Raw genomic sequence first — 19,255 nt, 5'->3', positions numbered from 1 at the left:
AATGATTAAAAAAAAAAAAAAATGAAAGGAACAGTTTTAAAATAAGATAAAAAAGCAAAAAAATAATAAAGAAAAAAAAAAAAAAAAAAAAAAGCACCCCTGTCCCCCCTGCTCTCGCGCTAAGGCGAACGCAAGCGTCGGTCTGGCGTCAAATGTAAACAGCAATTGCACCATGCATGTGAGGTATCACCGCGACGGTCAGATCGAGGGCAGTAATTTTAGCAGTAGACCTCCTCTGTAAATCTAAAGTGGTAACCTGTAAAGGCTTTTAAAGGCTTTTAAAAATGTATTTATTTTGTTGTCACTGCACGTTTGTGCGCAATTGTAAAGCATGTCATGTTTGGTATCCATGTACTCGGCCTAAGATCATCTTTTTTATTTCATCAAATATTTGGGCAATATAGTGTGTTTTAGTGCATTAAAATGTAAAAAAGTGTGTTTTTTCCCCAAAAAATGCGTTTGAAAAATCGCTGCGCAAATACTGTGTGAAAAAAAAAAATGAAACACCCACCATTTTAATCTGTAGGGCATTTGCTTTAAAAAAATATATAATGTGTGGGGGTTCAAAGTAATTTTCTTGCAAAAAAAAAATAATTTTTTCATGTAATCAAAAAGTGTCAGAAAGGGCTTTGTCTTCAAGTGGTTAGAAGAGTGGGTGATGTGTGACATAAGCTTCTAAATGTTGTGCATAAAATGCCAGGACAGTTCAAACCCCCCCAAATGACCCCATTTTGGAAAGTAGACACCCCAAGCTATTTGCTGAGAGGCATGTCGAGTCCATGGAATATTTTATATTGTGACACAAGTTGCGGGAAAGAGACAAATTATTTTTTTTTTTTTTTTTTTTTTGCACAAAGTTGTCACTAAATTATATATTGCTCAAACATGCCATGGGAATATGTGAAATTACACCCCAAAATACATTCTGTTGCTTCTCCTGAGTACGGGGATACCACATGTGTGAGACTTTTTGGGAGCCTAGCCACGTATGGGACCCCGAAAACCAAGCACCGCCTTCAGGCTTTCTAAGGGCGTAAATTTTTGATTTCACTCTTCACTGCCTATCACAGTCTCGGAGGCCATGGAATGCCCAGGTGGCACAAACCCCCCCCAAATGACCCCATTTTGGAAAGTAGACACCCCAAGCTATTTGCTGAGAGGTATAGTGAGTATTTTGCAGACCTCACTTTTTGTCACAAAGTTTTGAAAATTAAAAAAAGAAAAAAAAAATTTTTTTTTTTGTCTTTCTTCATTTTCAAAAACAAATGAGAGCTGCAAAATACTCACCATGCCTCTCAGCAAATAGCTTGGGGTGTCTACTTTCCAAAATGGGGTCATTTGGGGGGGTTTGTGCCACCTGGGCATTCCATGGCCTCCGAAACTGTGATAGGCAGTGAAGAGTGAAATCAAAAATGTACACCCTTAGAAATCCTGAAGGCGGTGATTGGTTTTCGGGGTCCCGTACGCGGCTAGGCTCCTAAAAAGTCCCACACATGTGGTATCCCCGTACTCAAGAGAAGCAGCAGAATGTATTTTGGGGTGCAATTCCACATATGCCCATGACCTGTGTGAGCAATATATCATTTAGTGACAACTTTGTGCAAAAAAAAAAAAAATAAAAAAATAAATTGTCACTTTCCCGCAACTTGTGTCAAAATATAAAATATTCCATGGACTCAACATGCCTCTCAGCAAATAGCTTGGGGTGTCTACTTTCCAAAATGGGGTCATTTGGGGGAGGTTTGTGCCATCTGGGCATTTTATGGCCTTCAAAACTGTGATAGGTAGTGAGGAGTAAAATCAAAAATGTACGCCCTTAGAAATCCTGAAGGCAGTGATTGGTTTTCGGGGCCCCGTATGCGGCTAGGCTCCCAAAAAGTCCCACACATGTGGTATCCCCATACTCAGGAGAAGCAGCTAAATGTATTTTGGGGTGCAATTCCACATATGCCCATGGCCTGTGTGAGCAATATATCATTTAGTGACAACTTTTTGTAATTTTTTTTTTTTTTTTTTTTTTTTTTCATTATTCAATCACTTGGGACAAAAAAAATGAATATTCAATGGGCTCAACATGCCTCTCAGCAATTTCCTTGGGGTGTCTACTTTCCAAAATGGGGTCATTTGTGGGGGTTTTGTACTGCCCTGTCATTTTAGCACCTCAAGAAATGACATAGGCAGTCATAAATTAAAGACTGTGTAAATTCCAGAAAATGTACCCTAGTTTGTAGGTGCTATAACTTTTGCGCAAACCAATAAATATACACTTATTGACATTTTTTTTACCAAAGACATGTGGCCAAATACATTTTGGCCTAAATGTATGACTAAAATTGAGTTTATTGGATTTTTTTTAGAACAAAAAGTAGAAAATATCATTTTTTTTCAAAATTTTCGGTCTTTTTCCGTGTATAGCGCAAAAAATAAAAACGGCAGAGGTGATCAAATACCATCAAAAGAAAGCTCTATTTGTGGGAAGAAAAGGACGCAAATTTCGTTTGGTTACAGCATTGCATGACCGCGCAATTAGCAGTTAAAGCGACGCAGTGCCAAATTGTAAAAAGTGCTCTGGTCAGGAAGGGGGTAAATCCTTCCGGGGCTGAAGTGGTTAATGTCAGCATAAATTTAAATCAAAGCACACCAAGATTCGAGGAAGAATACACATGACTCTTGTATTCAGACAATCTTTACTGATCGTGGAGTTTGGCTGTAGACTACATTTACACTAACACATTTCATTAATGCACACAAAATTGACTGCATTTGCACAATTGCATGATTGTGCATGTGTTCATGAAATGCACAAAAAGCACAGACCACGCTTCTGCTGCACGTTAACTTGTACCCCAAATGCTGCAAGCAGACACATGGTTTTTATTTTCACCCATTGTTATTGGTGTTTTTTTGCAGGAAAAATGCAACATACGTGTACCTAAAACCACTTGGTAAAACAAAATGTGCAAAGCTTGATGCTTGGAAAAAAGGTCCTTGAGCTACTTTGCCACACGTAGGGCAGTCCATTGTTTGTGCCTGATGCGTGTTATAGTGTGAATGGGGCCTTAAAGTGGCTATAAACCCTACATATACCCAGTGAAGTGATGCGTACACAGAGATGAAAAAATCCTCCTACATAAGTTGTACCGGTTTATCTACAGTCCCATCTCCTCTACAGCCATTCAAAGTGCACAGTTTACACAACATTTCTGAGCTGCGGAGATCTGATGTCGCACACTGCACAGCATAGAGCAGGGAGTTAAGTGTAATCTGAGATCTGAGTGGAGGGAATACACACACTCCTCTACACAGTCTCCTAGAGAAACATGCACAGCTGAGGCTGTCGATCACTTGTGTGCTAGGGGGGGGGGTTTGAGCGAGGCTGTCTCCTTGGATTGCTTGGTGTCCAGATAAATTATCAGAAGTGACTCATTACTTTATACTTAATCTGGAGGACATTAGAAATTCACTGATTTCACTTGGTGCCTCTGGAAAGATTTTGCAGCATGACTTATATTAAGTAATACACATCATTGTGTGACTGCACTTTTTTCTCAATGGTTGAATGGCCTTTATTAAACCTTTACATTGTTTCGTTTGCAGGACATGTGTCTTGGGATGAGTACAAGATTAAGTTTCTCGCCAGCAAGGGTTTCAATGAAGAAGAGGTTGCAGAAAAGGTGAAGAACAATGAGGAATTGAAGATTGATGAAGAGAGTATGTTTCCTCTCTCCTTTTTGTCATCTATTCATTTATTACAATTCCATTTCTCCCATCTTTCTGTTTTGTATTTACTTTTCTGGTGTTGGAATCATTTTTGAAAAAAAAATGTTAATGCAGCAATAAGAGATGTTTTTGTCATAGAACAGAATGTCAGTAATGGGAATAGAATGTTCTCATTATTGCTTGTCCCAGCTCAGCATATCTACCACTATCACACTAGAACCTGTTTTGGGTGAAAGCAGATAAGGTTGCTGGTAGGTTTTTGATTTGCGGAAAGAAACTGGTTACCTTTAAGATTAGCTTCACGTAGACAAGGTCTAATGTACACTGCAGCTGGTAAACGGACGTTTAGGAGCATTTGGGCGTTTTTTTTTTTCAGCAGCCCCTGAACTCTCCTTAGGCCTCATGCACACGAGACGCTGTTAAACACGCGTTCAGAGGCAGTTGGACACTTTTTTCAACTGCCCCTGAACTCATTCAATGTTATCCTATGTGTCCATGTACACAGTCTCTTTTTTTGGCGTTTTTAGGCAGTCGTGTTTAACCTCGTTTTTCCAGAAGCAAAAAAATGGGTTCAGACGCAAAAGTTTTCCACGTTTCAGACGCAAACGCGGCTAAACGTGGTACCGGCGTTTAGCCGCGTTTGCGTTTATAAGTGTTTTTAAAGGAACCCTATTTTCTGGACCAGAAAACACAGAAATATGATGGTAAACTACAGCAGAGAATGACATTTTGCAACCTGACTTTGGGGTCCCATATCTTGGGGCCACTTGGAGCTAGGAACCCCAAATTTGGAAAGTGGAAGTGGCTCTACAACATATCCCAATTTGGGGTTCCTAGCACCAAGTGGCCCCGAGATACGTGGCCCCAAAGTTGGGTCGCAAAATGTCATTCTCTGATTTTGGGGCCCTGTATCTCGGGGTCACTTGGTGCTAGCAACCCCAAAATTGATGTGCAAACACCGTGGAACAAGCCATACAACATATCCAAATTTGGGGTTCCTAGCACCAAATGACCCTGAGATACAGGGCCCCACATTCGGGTCGCAAAATGTCAAGCATTTTTCTGCAGCAGAGAATGACATTTTGCGACCCGAATTTTGGGCCCCGTATCTCGGGGCTACTTGGTGCTAGGAACCCCAGCTTTGGATATGTTGTAGTGTTAGTTCCACTGTGTTAGCATACCAAATTTGGAGTTCCTATTACCAAGTGGCCCTGAGATACCTGTGTATTGTCTTGTTGTGTACCTGTGTATTGTCTTGAGTATTAGTGCCAGGAAGCTAGCTGTTAGGTAATTTGGACAGGGTAAAATCCCCAAATCCTCACTAAATTTAATAGGTACGATGCCCGGCGGGTGTGGAGAGGCGACTCTTTGTACATCTTGCCGCATGTATGCGTTCCTTGATCATCCAATCGAGGGCGAATACTGCTGTGCAAAATGTAGGCACATTGTTTCCCTGGAAGCCCAGGTTCTGAATCTGGGGAAGCAACTGTCAGCACTGAGAAGTCCCTCCATACTAAAGGTGAGCCAGGAACGTACACGACAGGTGCTGGCAGGGGCCAGCACAGAGGCGGGTGGAGACAAAGAGGTGCAGGCACTAGCAAAGAGTAGATGGGTGACAGCCAGGAGGGGTAGAGGGGGAAGTGCCAGAGAGGCCGATCCAGGACTGGAGCATCCCAATAAGTACGCTCCATTGAGTGACATTGGTGAAACCAGTCAGGGACCAGCACTGCTGGAGATGAGGGACTCTCCTAGCTGCCAGGGGAAGAACTCCTCCAGTGAAAGTGGGGGGGCAGCAAAGGGAAAGGAAAGACAGATTCTGGTGGTAGGGGACTCAATTCTTAGAAGGACAGAGAGGGCAATCTGTAACCAAGACGTGAAGCGCCGAACAGTATGTTGTCTACCGGGCGCTCGGGTTCGGCACATCACGGATCTTGTGGACAGATAATTCTCCCGCTCTACAAGACTCTGGTCCGGCCGCACCTGGAGTATGCTGTCCAGTTCTGGGCACCAGTCCTCAGGAGGGATGTACTGGAAATGGAGCGAGTACAAAGAAGGGCAACAAAGCTAATAAAGGGTCTGGAGGATCTTAGTTATGAGGAAAGGTTGCGAGCTCTGAACTTATTCTCTCTGGAGAAGAGACGCTTGAGAGGGGATATGATTTCAATTTACAAATACTGTATTGGTGACCCCACAATAGGGATAAAACTTTTTCGCAGAAGAGAGTTTAATAAGACTCGTGGCCACTCATTACAATTAGAAGAAAAGAGGTTTAACCTTAAACTACGTAGAGGGTTCTTTACTGTAAGAGCGGCAAGGATGTGGAATTCCCTTCCACAGGCGGTGGTCTCAGCGGGGAGCATTGATAGCTTCAAGAAACTATTAGATAATCACCTGAATGACCGCAATATACAGGGATATGTAATGTAATACTGACACATAATCACACACATAGGTTGGACTTGATGGACTTGTGTCTTTTTTCAACCTCACCTACTATGTAACTATGAGATACGGGGCCCCAAATTTGGGTCGCAAAATGTCATTCTCTGATTTTGGGTCCCTGTATCTCGGGGTCACTTAATGCTAGGAACCCCAATTTGGTGTGCAAACACAGTGGAACTAGAACCTACAACATATCCAAATTTGGGGTTCCTAGCACTGCGTGGCCCTGAGATATGGGGCCCCAAAGTTAGGTCGCAAAATGTAATTCTCTGCTCTGCAGACGCTTCTAGACGCAAACACGGCTAAACGCGGCATGCAAATGCGGCAAAACGGGCGTTTCTAAACGCCGGTTTCAGCTTTTAAAAACGTGTTCAGCAGAGTTTGCACCGGCGTCCCGTGTGCATGAAGCTTTAATGTTATCTTTTGGGTACATGTACACTCAGGCATTTATAGCAGTTTAGAAGTAGTCGAGGTTAAAAGCATTTTTTTTTAAGCAAAAATTTGCGTTTAGGATGGTAGTTCAGGGGCATTTGAAATGCCAAATGCTTGTAATGCTTCATGTACACAGGACGTTTTTACAATCTCCCCTGAACGATTTAACTTGACAGATAGTAACCCACGTTTAAAATGCCCATTTTGCCGCGTTTACTTTCCGCATTTGCATTTAGAAGCGTTTCAAAATAGCCAAAAATGAAAACCCTGTTTTTCACTTGAAATGCCTCTAAACTCAGCGTCTGAACAAATTTTTTTTGCTTTCCAAAAAAGGGCTCTAAACTCAACTGCCTAGAAAGGACTATAAGGCTGCTTTCACACTGAGGCCTGTAAAAAGCCTTTCCTTTCACTCCAGTGTGAAAGCCCGAGTGCAACCAGCATCTTTGCAGCGCTGTAGGAGTGTACATCGCTCCTAAAGGGCCCCTGCCCATTGAAATCAATGGGCAGAACTGCCGGCATAGTGCCGCTGCGTCGGTGCTTCGCAGGCAGTTTTAACCCTTTTTCAGCCACTAGCTGGGGTTAAAAGCATCCCGCTAGCGGACGAAAACCTCCACAAAAACGACGGTAACGCCCCGTGTGAAAGTAGCCTAAACGACCCTGTGTATATGTACTGATAAGATAACATAGAGGAGAGTTCAGGAGCAGTTGAAAAAAATGCCCAACTGCTCCTAAACGTCCGTTTAGTAGCAGCAGTGTACATGAGGCCTAACAGCGTGCAAACGCGTCTAAACGCGGTAACTCACGTTTTTATAAGCGTTTTCGTTTACAGGCATTCTAAATGGGGAAATATATATATATTTTTTTATTTATTTTAATTTTATTTTTTCAAATCTTTTATTTTAGTTAAAAAAAAAAAAAAAAACATGAAAAATACATTACAGTGCCAATATTGCGTGGTCAGGTGTTGCATATATCTCAACAACCCCACGTATGCAATCACAAATCTGGTATACAGAAAAGAACAAAGGGGGCAGTATGTTCCACATGGCAAAAAAAACAAAAAAACGTAGAAAACAATCTTAAAAGAAAGAAAAATACTTCCAAAGAAGCAATTATAATTATGTTTAAATGGGGAATAATTTCTGACCATTTGGAATGTTCAGCCCCGGAAGGATTTGCCCCCTTCCTGACCAGGCCATTTTATGCAATACGGCACTGCGTCGCTTTAACTGACAATTGCGCTATCATGCGACGTTGTACCCAAACAAAATTTATGTCATTTTTTTTCCCCCACAAATAGAGCTTTCTTTTGGTGGTATTTGATCACCTCTGCGGTTTTTATTAAAAAAAAAAAAAAAAAAAAAAAAAGACCGAAGATTTTGAAAAAAACACTATTTTACTTTTGCTCTAATAATTATCGCAAATTAAAAAAAAAAAAAAAAATGTCTTCCTCAGTTTAGGCCGATATGTATTCTTCCACATATTTTTTGTAAAAAAATCGCAATAAGCTTATATTGATTGGTTTGCACAAAAGTTATAGCGTCTAAAGATTAAGGGATAGATTTTATTTATTTTTATTTTATTTTTACTAGTAATGGTGGCGATCTGCGATTTTTATCAGGACTGCGACATTGCGGCGGACAGATCAGACACTTTTACACTATTTTGGGACCATTGACATTTATACAGCGATTAATGGTAGGGAAGGGGTTAACACTAGAGCAAAATATTACAGCGCACACATGCAAAAAAGACATTTACCTCCAGCAGGGCTAGTTTAAAACACCTAGACAATTTTTTAAAAAATATTATCAAAAAATATGGGGATTTGGTCACACCATATTGCTATATGGTGCTAAGCCCACTTACTGCGTCAAAGTACCCCATGATTAGTGGGTCCTACACTATCTATGGATTAGGAGATCCTGCTTCTCTGAACCATGAGAGCAATACACTCTTCTATATGGGAGAACTATGAGGTCTCTACCCATGACACAAGTGGACACTAATGAGAGGTACTTAATGAAAGAGTGGGGTGCTCCTCACCCAAAAGGATTTGGTCAGAATCCATACAATAGACAAACAAGATATTTGGGGGGCACACCCTAAAAGATGCATTAAAGCTGGTGCAGCCATAAGACCATACAACAGAGCAAAATATTACAGCGCACACATGCAAAAAAGACATTTACCTCCAGCAGGGCTAGTTTAAAACACCTAGACAATTTAAAAAAATATTATCAAAAACATTTATACAGCGATTAGTGGTAGGGAAGGGGTTAACACTAGGGGGCGATCAAGGGGTTAACTGTGTTCCCTATGTGTGTTCTAACTGTAGGGGGGATGGGACTGACTAGGGAAGGAGACTGATCGGTGTTCCTATATACTAGGAACACACGATCTGTCTTCTCTCCCCTGACAGGACATGGATGTGTGTGTTTACACCTGTTCCTGCTCTGTCAGGAGCGATCGCAAGTGCGCTGGCGGACATCACGGCTGCCGGGACGCGCACAGGCTCCCCAGTGACGCGGCAGCGCGGGCGTGCCCCCTAATACCCCTTAAAGCCCAGGGGAGCCATTCTGCCATTGCCAATCGACGGCGGGTGGTCTGAAAGCGGTTAAACACACTTTCCTGCAAGGAGAGAGAGATGCATAAACGCGGCATGTAAAATTGGCAAAACGGACATTTTTAAAGTGATTGTAAAAGCTCTTTATTTTTTTTGCTATAAAAATAACAAACATGTTATACTTGCCTGCTCTGCAGTGGTTTTGTACAGAGCAGCCTGGATCCTGCTTTTTCTCGGATCCCTCTTCTGTGCTCCTGGTCCCTCCCTCCTTTTCAGTGCCCCCGCAGCAAGCCTGCTATGGGGGCACCCGAGCTGAGTCACAGCTCTGTGTGGCCATTCAGACACGGAGTCCTGACCCGGCCTCCTCTCCTCCCCTGATTGGTTAACTGACTTTGACAGCAGCGAGAGCCAATGGCACCGCTGCTGTTTCACAGCCAATCAGGAAGGAGAATCTAGGATGGCTGAGACATTCGTGGACATCGCTGGACACCTCAGGTAAGTATTGTGGGAGCTGGGGCGGCTGCTGCACACAGAAGGCTTTTATCTTAATGCATAGAATGCCTTCTGCCGTTACAGCTACTTTAACCGTCGGTCACTAGCTGTCAAGTTCCAGTGTTCAGAAGAGGTTTTCAAACGTCCTGTGTACATGAAGCCTAAATGTAGCTATATCCATATATTTTTCCTGTTACCTAGAACATCCATACTCCTATGTCATTGAGTTGCTCATTCTGCTGTTTACATTGGTTTGGCTCCACTGTAACCACACTGTATTGGTGTTTGTGGATCAGGATGCATCTTAAAGTGATTCTACAGCAGGGGTAGGCAACCTTGTGAGCACAATGTGCCGAAAAATGTTTTCAAAGAAATTAAGCGTGAGGATTTTATAAGAAGATAATGTTAACTTCACACTCTATAAAAAATCCTTTTTGTGATCAAGTAATGTAAACATCTGCCCCACCACTGTACCCCTCTGCTCATCTGCCCCACCACTGTACCCCTCTGCTCATCTGCCCCACCACTGTACCCCTCTGCCCCACCACTGTACCCCTCTGCTCATCTGCCCCACCACTGTACCCCTCTGCTCATCTGCCCCACCACTGTACCCCTCTGCTCATCTGCCCCACCACTGTACCCCTCTGCTCATCTGTCCCACCACTGTACCCCTCTGCTCATCTGCCCCACCACTGTACCCCTCTGCTCATCTGCCCCACCACTGTACCCCTCTGCTCATCTGCCCCACCACTCTACAGCAAAGTTAGAGAACCAATGTTTCCCATCTTTTACAATGTGTGGGGGCACAGTGCCTCCCCCCACAGTGCAGATGCGGCATGGGGAATTCTGAAATTGGAATGCATTAGTGTCTCACGGACACTTCCCTGCGCTGCTCTGCTGATGGGGAGGGAGTCGAGCGCTGGCAAAAGAGGCTTTGCATGCCGCTTGTGGCACCAGTGCCGGGGGTTGCCTACCACTGTTCTAAAGGTTTAATTTTTTATTTCTATAGTAAAAAAACAGGTCATACTTGCCCGCTCTGTGCAATGGTTTTGCACAGAGCAGCCCTGATCCTCCTCTTTTGGGGTTTCCCGCCGAGGGTCTTGGTTCCTCCCCTTTTCAGAGTGCTCCCAAAGCAAGCCGCTTGCTTTGGAGGCACTGGTGCGGGATTGATCCTGAGCCACACTGTTGTGCGTCTATTGACACACGCATTGTGGCTCACCCTTGCCCCTTGCTCCTCTCACAGTAGTTGTTTGGCAGCAGCCGGAGCCAATGGTGCCCACTTTCTGCCAAGCCTCCTGTAAGAGAGGGAAGAGGAGAGCAGTGCTAGACAGGCACAGCACTAGATCGAGATCAGTTAAGTATTTCCTGGGGGTGTTGTGGGTTGGGGGGGGGGGGGGGGCTTGGGAGGGAGCTGACATGGAAAGGTTTTTGTTTTGTTTGTTTTTCTTTCTCTACCTTAATGCAGAGCATGCATTAAAGTGGTTGTAAAGGCAGAAGGTTTTTTATCTTAATGCATTAAGATTAAAAAGCTTGTGTGTGCAGCAGCTCCCCTAATACTTACCTAAGTCCCATCTCTATCCAGCGATGTGCACGAGTGCCTCAGCCGTCTGGGACTCTCCATCCTGATTGGCAGAGACACAGCAGTGGCGCCATTGGCTCACGCTGTTGTCAATCAAAGTCAGTTAGCCAATCAGGAGGTGGGGTAGTTTGGCCACCGCCCCCTCTCTGTCCTGATTGGCTAACTGACTTTGACAGCAGCGAGAGCCAATGGCGCTGTTGTTGTGTCTGCCAATCAGGAGGGAGTCCAGGACGGCTGAGGCACTTGTGGATCAAGATGGGGCTCAGGTTAGTATTAGGGGCGTCTTTTGCCTTTAGAATCACTTTAACTTTTTTTGTTTGTTTGTTTTGTTTATTTTTGTTCTAATTGCTTCTCCTTCTAACCTTCCCACTACTTGATTGAGTGATGTACCCGAAGTCTGCCCATAGCCTTCTGGGATATCACATCACACATCCCAGAAGCCTGCAGTACCAGAAATGCAGAAGTATCTTGTGATGCTTCGCCACTTACACCTTGCAGCCTTCCAGAACGTGTGACATGATGTCCCAGAATCCTCTATGTGTACAAAGGCTACTGGCCAAATCTCACCCCCAGTCCCTGGAGGATAGTAGTAAAGTGACACAAGTAGAGCGCTGTGCTAAATTGTGGGTATAGTCAAATTGTGTTACCAGTGGGAGAGCCCAAAGGGGCATGGTTAAATATATCCTGAGCCTACTCACTGTATACACAGCTGGGGTACTGTTGTTTTTCCAGCAGGGGTACTTTTATCTGTCATGTAGGTCCCAGTAATTGTCCGTTTTTGCTGTTTGAAAGTTTAGAGCGGGCCGTTACAACTTCAGCAATCTGCCACGTCTTTCTGTCCCTCCTCCAGTGGGACCACGCCTAGAGAACAGGCACACATCTGAACAGTAAACAAGTTCAGACCGTGTGCTATTCCTCTGCAAAGTGGAAAATACACAAGTGATATACATGTGGCTGGATCTAGGGGGTGGTGTGCCCCCCCCCCCCCCCCCCCCCACCCAGATTTCAGTTGTACCAACCCCATCCTCCATGGAAGCTCTACTCCTTGGATTCCTTCTCACATCCAAGTACTGCACACAGTCTAAGCACAGAAGCACAGTCCCCCCCCCCCCCCTCCTCTCACAGCTCAGTACCTGAGAACTTCACAGGTAAGAACTGCAGCATAGCAGGCAGCTACACAGTGTGCATATAGAGGCTGGCTGTAAGAGAATCTGAGCTGTCTGAGATGGGAAGGAGGGGGGGAGTAGACAGCCCAGAGCCCACATCAGTCAGAGGAGGAGGAGAGGAGGTTGATCCTGACAAGATTGTCAGGATAAGGATCCAGAGAAGACTGTAGCCCCTCCCACTGATGTATTAGCAGCTCAAAGGGAGTAGGAAGTAGTGAAGCTAAAAATAGAAACCCATACTTCTCCTTTAATTTGTAAAAATTGAAATGTGCTTTTCAACCTACTTTAGAACTTCCTAAAATAATCAGTGAGTGCTTAGCAACCAGCAGCTTTTGAGATACAAAACAATTTGGCCGTAAGTATGTAATGTAAAGTGTAAATAGTGCAGAGTTCAGTAGTGGGTGTAGTATGCTGTGTGTTGCACGGGTGGGTGCATGAGGAGTAAGTAATCCACAAACCAGTGTACAAATAAAATTATCCAGTCTATGCATATGGATCCACTCCATGCATCTATCCCCTTTCCTTATTACACACAGAATGCAGGATGCAAGCAAGAGGACCTAATCTTCTGCTCCACGAAGGAGTGGGCCATCTCTTGATAATGTTTTATGTACACTTTTGCATTCTAAAGCCTCATGCACACAGACGTTTTTACAGCCGCTTTTTTGAGCGTTTTTTGCAGCTTAAAAACGCCTGTCTATATTAGTCTATGGCTTCATGCCCACCTAGGCGTTTTTGAGCTGCAAATGGCATAGGCGTTTTTAAGCTGTAAAAAAAAAACCCAGGACCAGTGCGTTCCGCGGCGCTAGAGCTGTAAAAACGCTCAAAAACGCTGATGCGGCGTTTTTGAGCTCCATCGTTTTTTTGCTCCAAAGGGAGTGCATATAGCTGAGAGATGTGTTTTTCTTTAAAAACGCTACTTAACGCTAAAAAACGCTCAAAAATGTTAATGCAAAACGCGGTAAAAATCGCGTTTTTAACACCGATTTTTCCAGGCATCGGACCTAGCTTTACAGCACGTTTTTTTAAACGTCCATGTGCATGAGGCCTAATTATCAGCGCATGTTACATTCAAGTAAGTATGTAAGTTTTCAGTGTTGTCAAACCAGCAAAGTTTTTGTCTGACCACACTGCAGCCTCACACGTACAAACTGAGCACACCTTTCCCAAAAATATGTCACATGGTGAAAGTCATTTTTACCATACATCCCTATAAACATTGCTAAGACTTTTTTTTTTTTCCTCTTTAGCTGAGGTGCTTTTTGAAGGCAGAGTATTTGTAAGGAAGTCTGTCACCAGCCACTTGCTTTCTTTGGCTGTATGGCGTTGAAAACATTTTTAAACATGTTGGTGTCATTTCCGTTTCTTGTACATGCATTTTTTGTCATAATGACAACTCAGATACAAAGCAAAAGAGAAGGGAAAGCAGTAAAAGGTGTGGGATTATAATTCTTTTGAAGAGTTATGTTCCCATTGCTGTGGCTTTTTTTTTTTTCTCAGAAGCATCTGATATAAGGGGGCTTATTAAAGCGTATTAACTTTACTTTTATATCTTTTATAGATCAATCCTGTCTCCCACACTAAATCTATGTGCAGTTTTTGTTTAAAGCATCACCACAGCCAACGTTTTTCTTAAATTTGAATGGGATGGGGAAGCATTAGTCAGATCTGTCAATTTTAAATACTGTGTTTTCACAAAAAGATTACTCTTAAAGTGATTGTAAAGTCTTTTATTTTTTTTTCTATAAAAATAACAAACATGTTATACTTACCCTGCTCTGTTGCAGTGGATTTGCACAGAACAGCCCAGATCCTCCTCTTCTTGGGTCCCTCTTCTTTGCTCCTGGCCCCTCCCTCCTGTTAAGTGCCATGAAAGCAAGCAGCTTGCTATGGGGGCACCCAAACCGTTCATTCAGACATGGAGCGGCTGTTCGACCCCCTCCTGATTGGCTCCCGCTGCTGTCAGTCAGTTAGCCAATATTGTCGCTGCGGTGTGTCAGCCAATCAGGAGGGAGAGTCCCGGACGGCCGAGACTCGTGGACATCGCTGGACAGAGATGGGGCTCCGGTAAGTATTAAGGGGCCGATGGGGGCTGCTATGCACAGAAGGCTTTTTATCTTAATGCATTGCATTAAGATAAAAAAACCTTCTGACTTTAAAACCCCTTTTAATATTTTATTTGACACCCACCCACTTCATAGGAATCGATGGGTAAATCTCCATTATAGGAATATAAGCTACAGCGCCACCTCACTTTATTAGAACTTCCGTCAGGATTTCGCTCTGTGTGCCTGTTCTAATGTTTCTCTGGAGAACAGACTCAGACTGGGGTTTGCCATTTACCTGGGGAAAAAATGGTACCAAGCAGTAGTATGGGAAGAAGTCAATCCGACGGTGGCAGTGTGAGGCTTTGAGCAATGTTCTGCTGGGAAACTTTGGGTCCTGCCATTTACGTGGATATTACTTGACACATACCACCTACCTAAACCTTATTGCTGACCAAGTACATCCCTTCATGGAAATGGATTTTCCCTGAGGGCAGTGTCGTCTTCCAGTAGGATAATGTGCCCTGCCACACTGCAAAAAATGGTTTAAGGAACGCAACAAAACTTTTGAGGTGTTTTGAAGCCTATTAGAGCCTCTGGTCTCATCACGTGCTTCAACCCCAACCCCCCCCCCCCCCTGTTGGAATCCATGCATCTGGCACCCTGCATGTAGATCAGGGGGCCGGACGCGTGGATGGGGGAGACGGCGCCCGCATGCCCCTAATGGACGTGCCGCCACTGACTGATCAGTGTATATACTCATGTGACAAGAGACTGCTTACATGTAACAAAAGACAGTCAGAAATTGCTTGAATGGTAATGCACTCCATTTTTCCCCCAATGACATGTTGAAGATCTTTTGAATAAACATCCCAAAATATATTCATCAATTTCATTATCCACCTCCGCATGTGTCTGTCTCCCCCTGCATCACCCTTTCGCTCTCTCCCTCCCTCTGTCACCATCCCTCCCTCTCTCCTCATCGCTCTCTCTCTCCCTCTATCACCATCCCTCCCTCTCTCCTCATCGCTCTCTCTTTCCCTCTATCACCATCCCTCCCTCTCTCCTCATCGCTCTCTCCCTCCCTCTATCATCATCCCTCCCTCTCTCCTCATCACTCTCGATGTCTCTCTCTGTCGGTCTCTCACTCTCACCCTCACCTCCAAGATGGTGGTTGTGCAGAGAGCCATGATACAGATTTATATGATAAACATGGGCCAACAGCGAATCAAGAGATGCTTAGCGGTCAGCACTGTAAGCAGTCTTCGGGTGTATTTTCTTTCCTTTCAATAGGTAAACCATCGATTGGGACAAGGGAGAGGGCTGTATAGTAAATGCAAATGTTATTTTTTACATAAAACAGGACCACCTACCCAGGGGTTCTTAGTTTTCCAGCTGTTGGGACTGTGTGGTCTTTTTCCTGTTCGCTAATATCATTATAAATGATATTTTTTTATCTGACCCTCGTGGATTCCCTAAAATCCATACATTGACCACAGGTGAAGAACCTTTGCTCTAATACCTTGCCGTACATGCTGAATTTGTAGCATGCCTGTTATATTAATGTTTGCTGTAGTTGGCAGGCACTTTGACTTACTTTTATCCATTTTCTCACAGCACAAGAAGTTCTGGAAAACCTCAAGGACCGTTGGTTCCAAGCAGATAACCCGCCAGCTGATCAAGTCTTGAATGAACAGGAGTTTCTGGCCTTCTTGCACCCCGAGCATAGCCGAGGAATGCTCAAATTCATGGTGAAAGAAATCGTCCGGGACCTAGGTAAGTGCGTTGTCTTACAAAACAAAAAAAATCCAAGAAACATTGAGGTTGATTTGCTAAAACTGAAAAGTGCAGCTCTGCACAGAGTTTTTGTCAACTTAATTGAACAAGCTGAAGTTATAAGCTGATTGGCTACCATGCAGAGCTGCACCAGATTTTGCACTCTCCAGTTTTAGTAAATCCTCTCCAATGTATTTCACTAATTTTCATGTGGGGCACACTGAAGCTTATTAGAAAAAAATGAAGGCAAGAAATTGGCAGTGTGCCCTACTGAAGCCAACTAGTGGAAGTTGAGAGTACACTAGTGTCAGTGGAAGCATCTAAATTGTTGGATTGGCAGAAGTTTTTTGCATCCCCCCCCCCCTTTTTTTTTTCTATAACATTGTACACTAATCCCTAACACTCTCTTGTAACAATGTAACAAAGTATCTTCATTTGCTTCAAAACCCTTTGCAACAGCAAAAGTACTTCAAAAACCGTTGTTGTGATAAGTATATTATTATTCCTTTTCTGTTTGGCAGGTTTCAGGCATGGGAACATGAGTGTCATGTTTCACAATCGCTACAAAGCAGTGCACAGAAGAGCAATATTTGCTGCTCTGTTTTTAAAATTGTGCTTGTTTTCAAAGTACAAAATTACCCACTTTTCAGCCTGCCAAGTCTTAAAGTCCAACTCTATTTTTCAACCATTGAAAGATGCAGGAAGCCTTTCATTTTTGGGTTATACTGCAACCTACAGGAATATTGGACACTAGCAAACAAAAAAGAAAAAAAAAAAAACTTTAGGCCACCCTAGGATAACTCCCCCCTACTACCAACATACCTCAGTTTTTCTTTAGTGTCCTAGGATGATGTATGTGTTTTCTGCAGCTCTTTTGTGTTAACAACAAACTTATTTTGCTAGCACTTTTTTTTCCTTCAATTTGTTATAATTAAATATAGATAGATAGATTCTTATATAGCTCCATCAGTTTTCGCAGCACTTTACACATATATATCTATATTGTATTCACATCAGTCCTTGTCCTCAAGGAGCTTACAATCCAAGGTCCCTAACTCACATTCATACATTACATTCTAGGGCCAATTTAGACTGGTGCCATTTAACCTACCAGCATGTTTTTGGAGTGTGGGAGGAAACTGGAGTACCTGGAGGAAACCCACGCAGGCACAGGGAGAACATGCAAACTCCAGTACATAGCCTGAAAATAAATCTTGGTGCTTTCCAGACTAGTCTGGGTAACACTTGCTCTGTCTCTGAATATTCAGTGAGTAGGCTGGCCAGTCTGAGCACTGGGAGTTACCTCGTTTTCTCTGCCCCCGTATGCCATTACTTCCCGTTCCTACTGGTTATGCCATGGAATGGTATTGAGCTCTGACGTCATACACTGGGTGGATTTTCTTGCACTCTTCAATCTTACCTGCTATACAGTGTGGCGAAAGTATTTCCCTGCTGCTGCTTCTTCTTGCAAAGAGCCACATGGAGTTTTGATCTTTACCTGTTTCCTGTCTACAGATACTTTGAGCTCTGGCCATCTGACCCTCACCTGCTATTTGCTGTTCATATCTACTGAGTACCTGGGGCCTTCTCTTATCATGACCCTATATATTGCCTTAATGTGACACAATTGCAATGCATCTGATTCTAAATATGGGTGAGACAGACCAGGTACCCTAGGTAATGTTTTTGGGACCGCTTGCTACACGTCTACTGACTGTGCTGATGTCTGGAGTTGTTATCCTCTCATTAATCCACTCTTTCCTCTTGAGTCCTTGTTAAGCTCTGTTGAGTGTAGTTAGAACCTTTTTGTCTGAGGTTTTTACCCTGGTCATGCAAGACTTTGACTCAAATCACCCAGTTATTTGCTAACTCTGATCGCAGAGGGAAGGGGCATACTCCTATACCCTGTCCTGCAGGTTCTAGGTCAGATTTAGCCTTACTGTCTTCCAGAGAGTCCTGTTTTGATTCTAGATTGCGCCAGTCCTTGACTAATGATCTTACCCCTGAGTAATGGTTACCCCTTTAGCAGCGTTTTTAGCAGCAGTTGGGAGCGTTTAAGCTTTTTTTTTTTTTCCGCTCCTAGAAGCTGAAGCTTCAAAAATGCTTCTAGACTAAAATAGTGCGCAAGGACACATAGGATAACACTTTATATCTAGAAGCAGAGAAGCAGATAAAAAATGCTGAAAAGCTGCTGCTAGGAGTTTTTTTTAGCTAGTGTGCATGGAGCTTTCTGCTATTACTCAAAGGGGACTAATACAAGTAGAGTTTCCAGCAGAGGATAGAGGACACACTTTACTTTAAGGACCCCACTGATGAGTGGGTTGGAAGCACTTTCTAGAGCTCTGTTTTTTCACTAGCGATTCTTGCCATTTATCCTGTTCTGGCTGGGACCTTACATTGTCAGACCTTGTCTGACTGGCCGACATTGCTTAAAAGACATTTAACTGCTGCTGCGGTTGATCTATTAAAATACAAAAATGAGTGTAGCGCTATAGAAATATATAGAAAAGTCCAATGTCGTAAACATTAAACTGACAGTTCAAAATAAAGCTGACAGAGAAGAGGCTTCCTGAGGAATGGGACGAAAAAATCTTCAGAGGCTAGACACTTCAACTTCATACATCATCTGGAGTGAAAATGTACACAACACCACCAACAATGAAGAGGCTTACCAGATTGGATGGACCCGCCGAGGCATACGCCAAGAGGGCTCAGATAGGCTTAGGTGGTGAGTGTCTGAAGACAACCTGGAGGAGCGATGAAATGGTTCTCACGTTGCTATGTCTGCCAAACAGATGCCTGAGCCAAGAAGTGTGGAACAACCGATACATAGACTGGATCCCTCGGAACGATGTTAAAACCGAATGGTAGTGGTGATGAACAGAAAAAGAAAAAAAGGGGGCCAAATAGTGTAAATCCTTATAAAACTGAAAATTTTTATTAAAATGGGTATACACTCACATGCAAATCCATTAAAACAGCGCTGTGGTAAAAGTGGCGACAGTGGGGTCCTACCCGACGCGGTTCGTCTTCATAG

General features: G+C 43.5%; 1 protein-coding gene across 1 annotated transcript in view; it reads left to right on the top strand.

The window, feature by feature from the left end:
- Nucleotides 1-19,255, top strand: part of SDF4 (stromal cell derived factor 4) — a 93,807-nt gene that overhangs the window by 42,256 nt on the left and 32,296 nt on the right. Inside the window, exons 4-5 of the mRNA XM_073602885.1 lie at nt 3,598-3,711; nt 16,060-16,218. Coding sequence (XP_073458986.1) covers nt 3,598-3,711; nt 16,060-16,218 — 273 coding nt within the window. The remainder of the gene's footprint in view (nt 1-3,597; nt 3,712-16,059; nt 16,219-19,255) is intronic.

Source organism: Aquarana catesbeiana, linkage group LG10, assembly GCF_042186555.1.
Source record: "Aquarana catesbeiana isolate 2022-GZ linkage group LG10, ASM4218655v1, whole genome shotgun sequence".
Taxonomy (NCBI): domain Eukaryota; kingdom Metazoa; phylum Chordata; class Amphibia; order Anura; family Ranidae; genus Aquarana; species Aquarana catesbeiana.
This window is presented reverse-complemented; position numbering and strand designations above follow the sequence as displayed.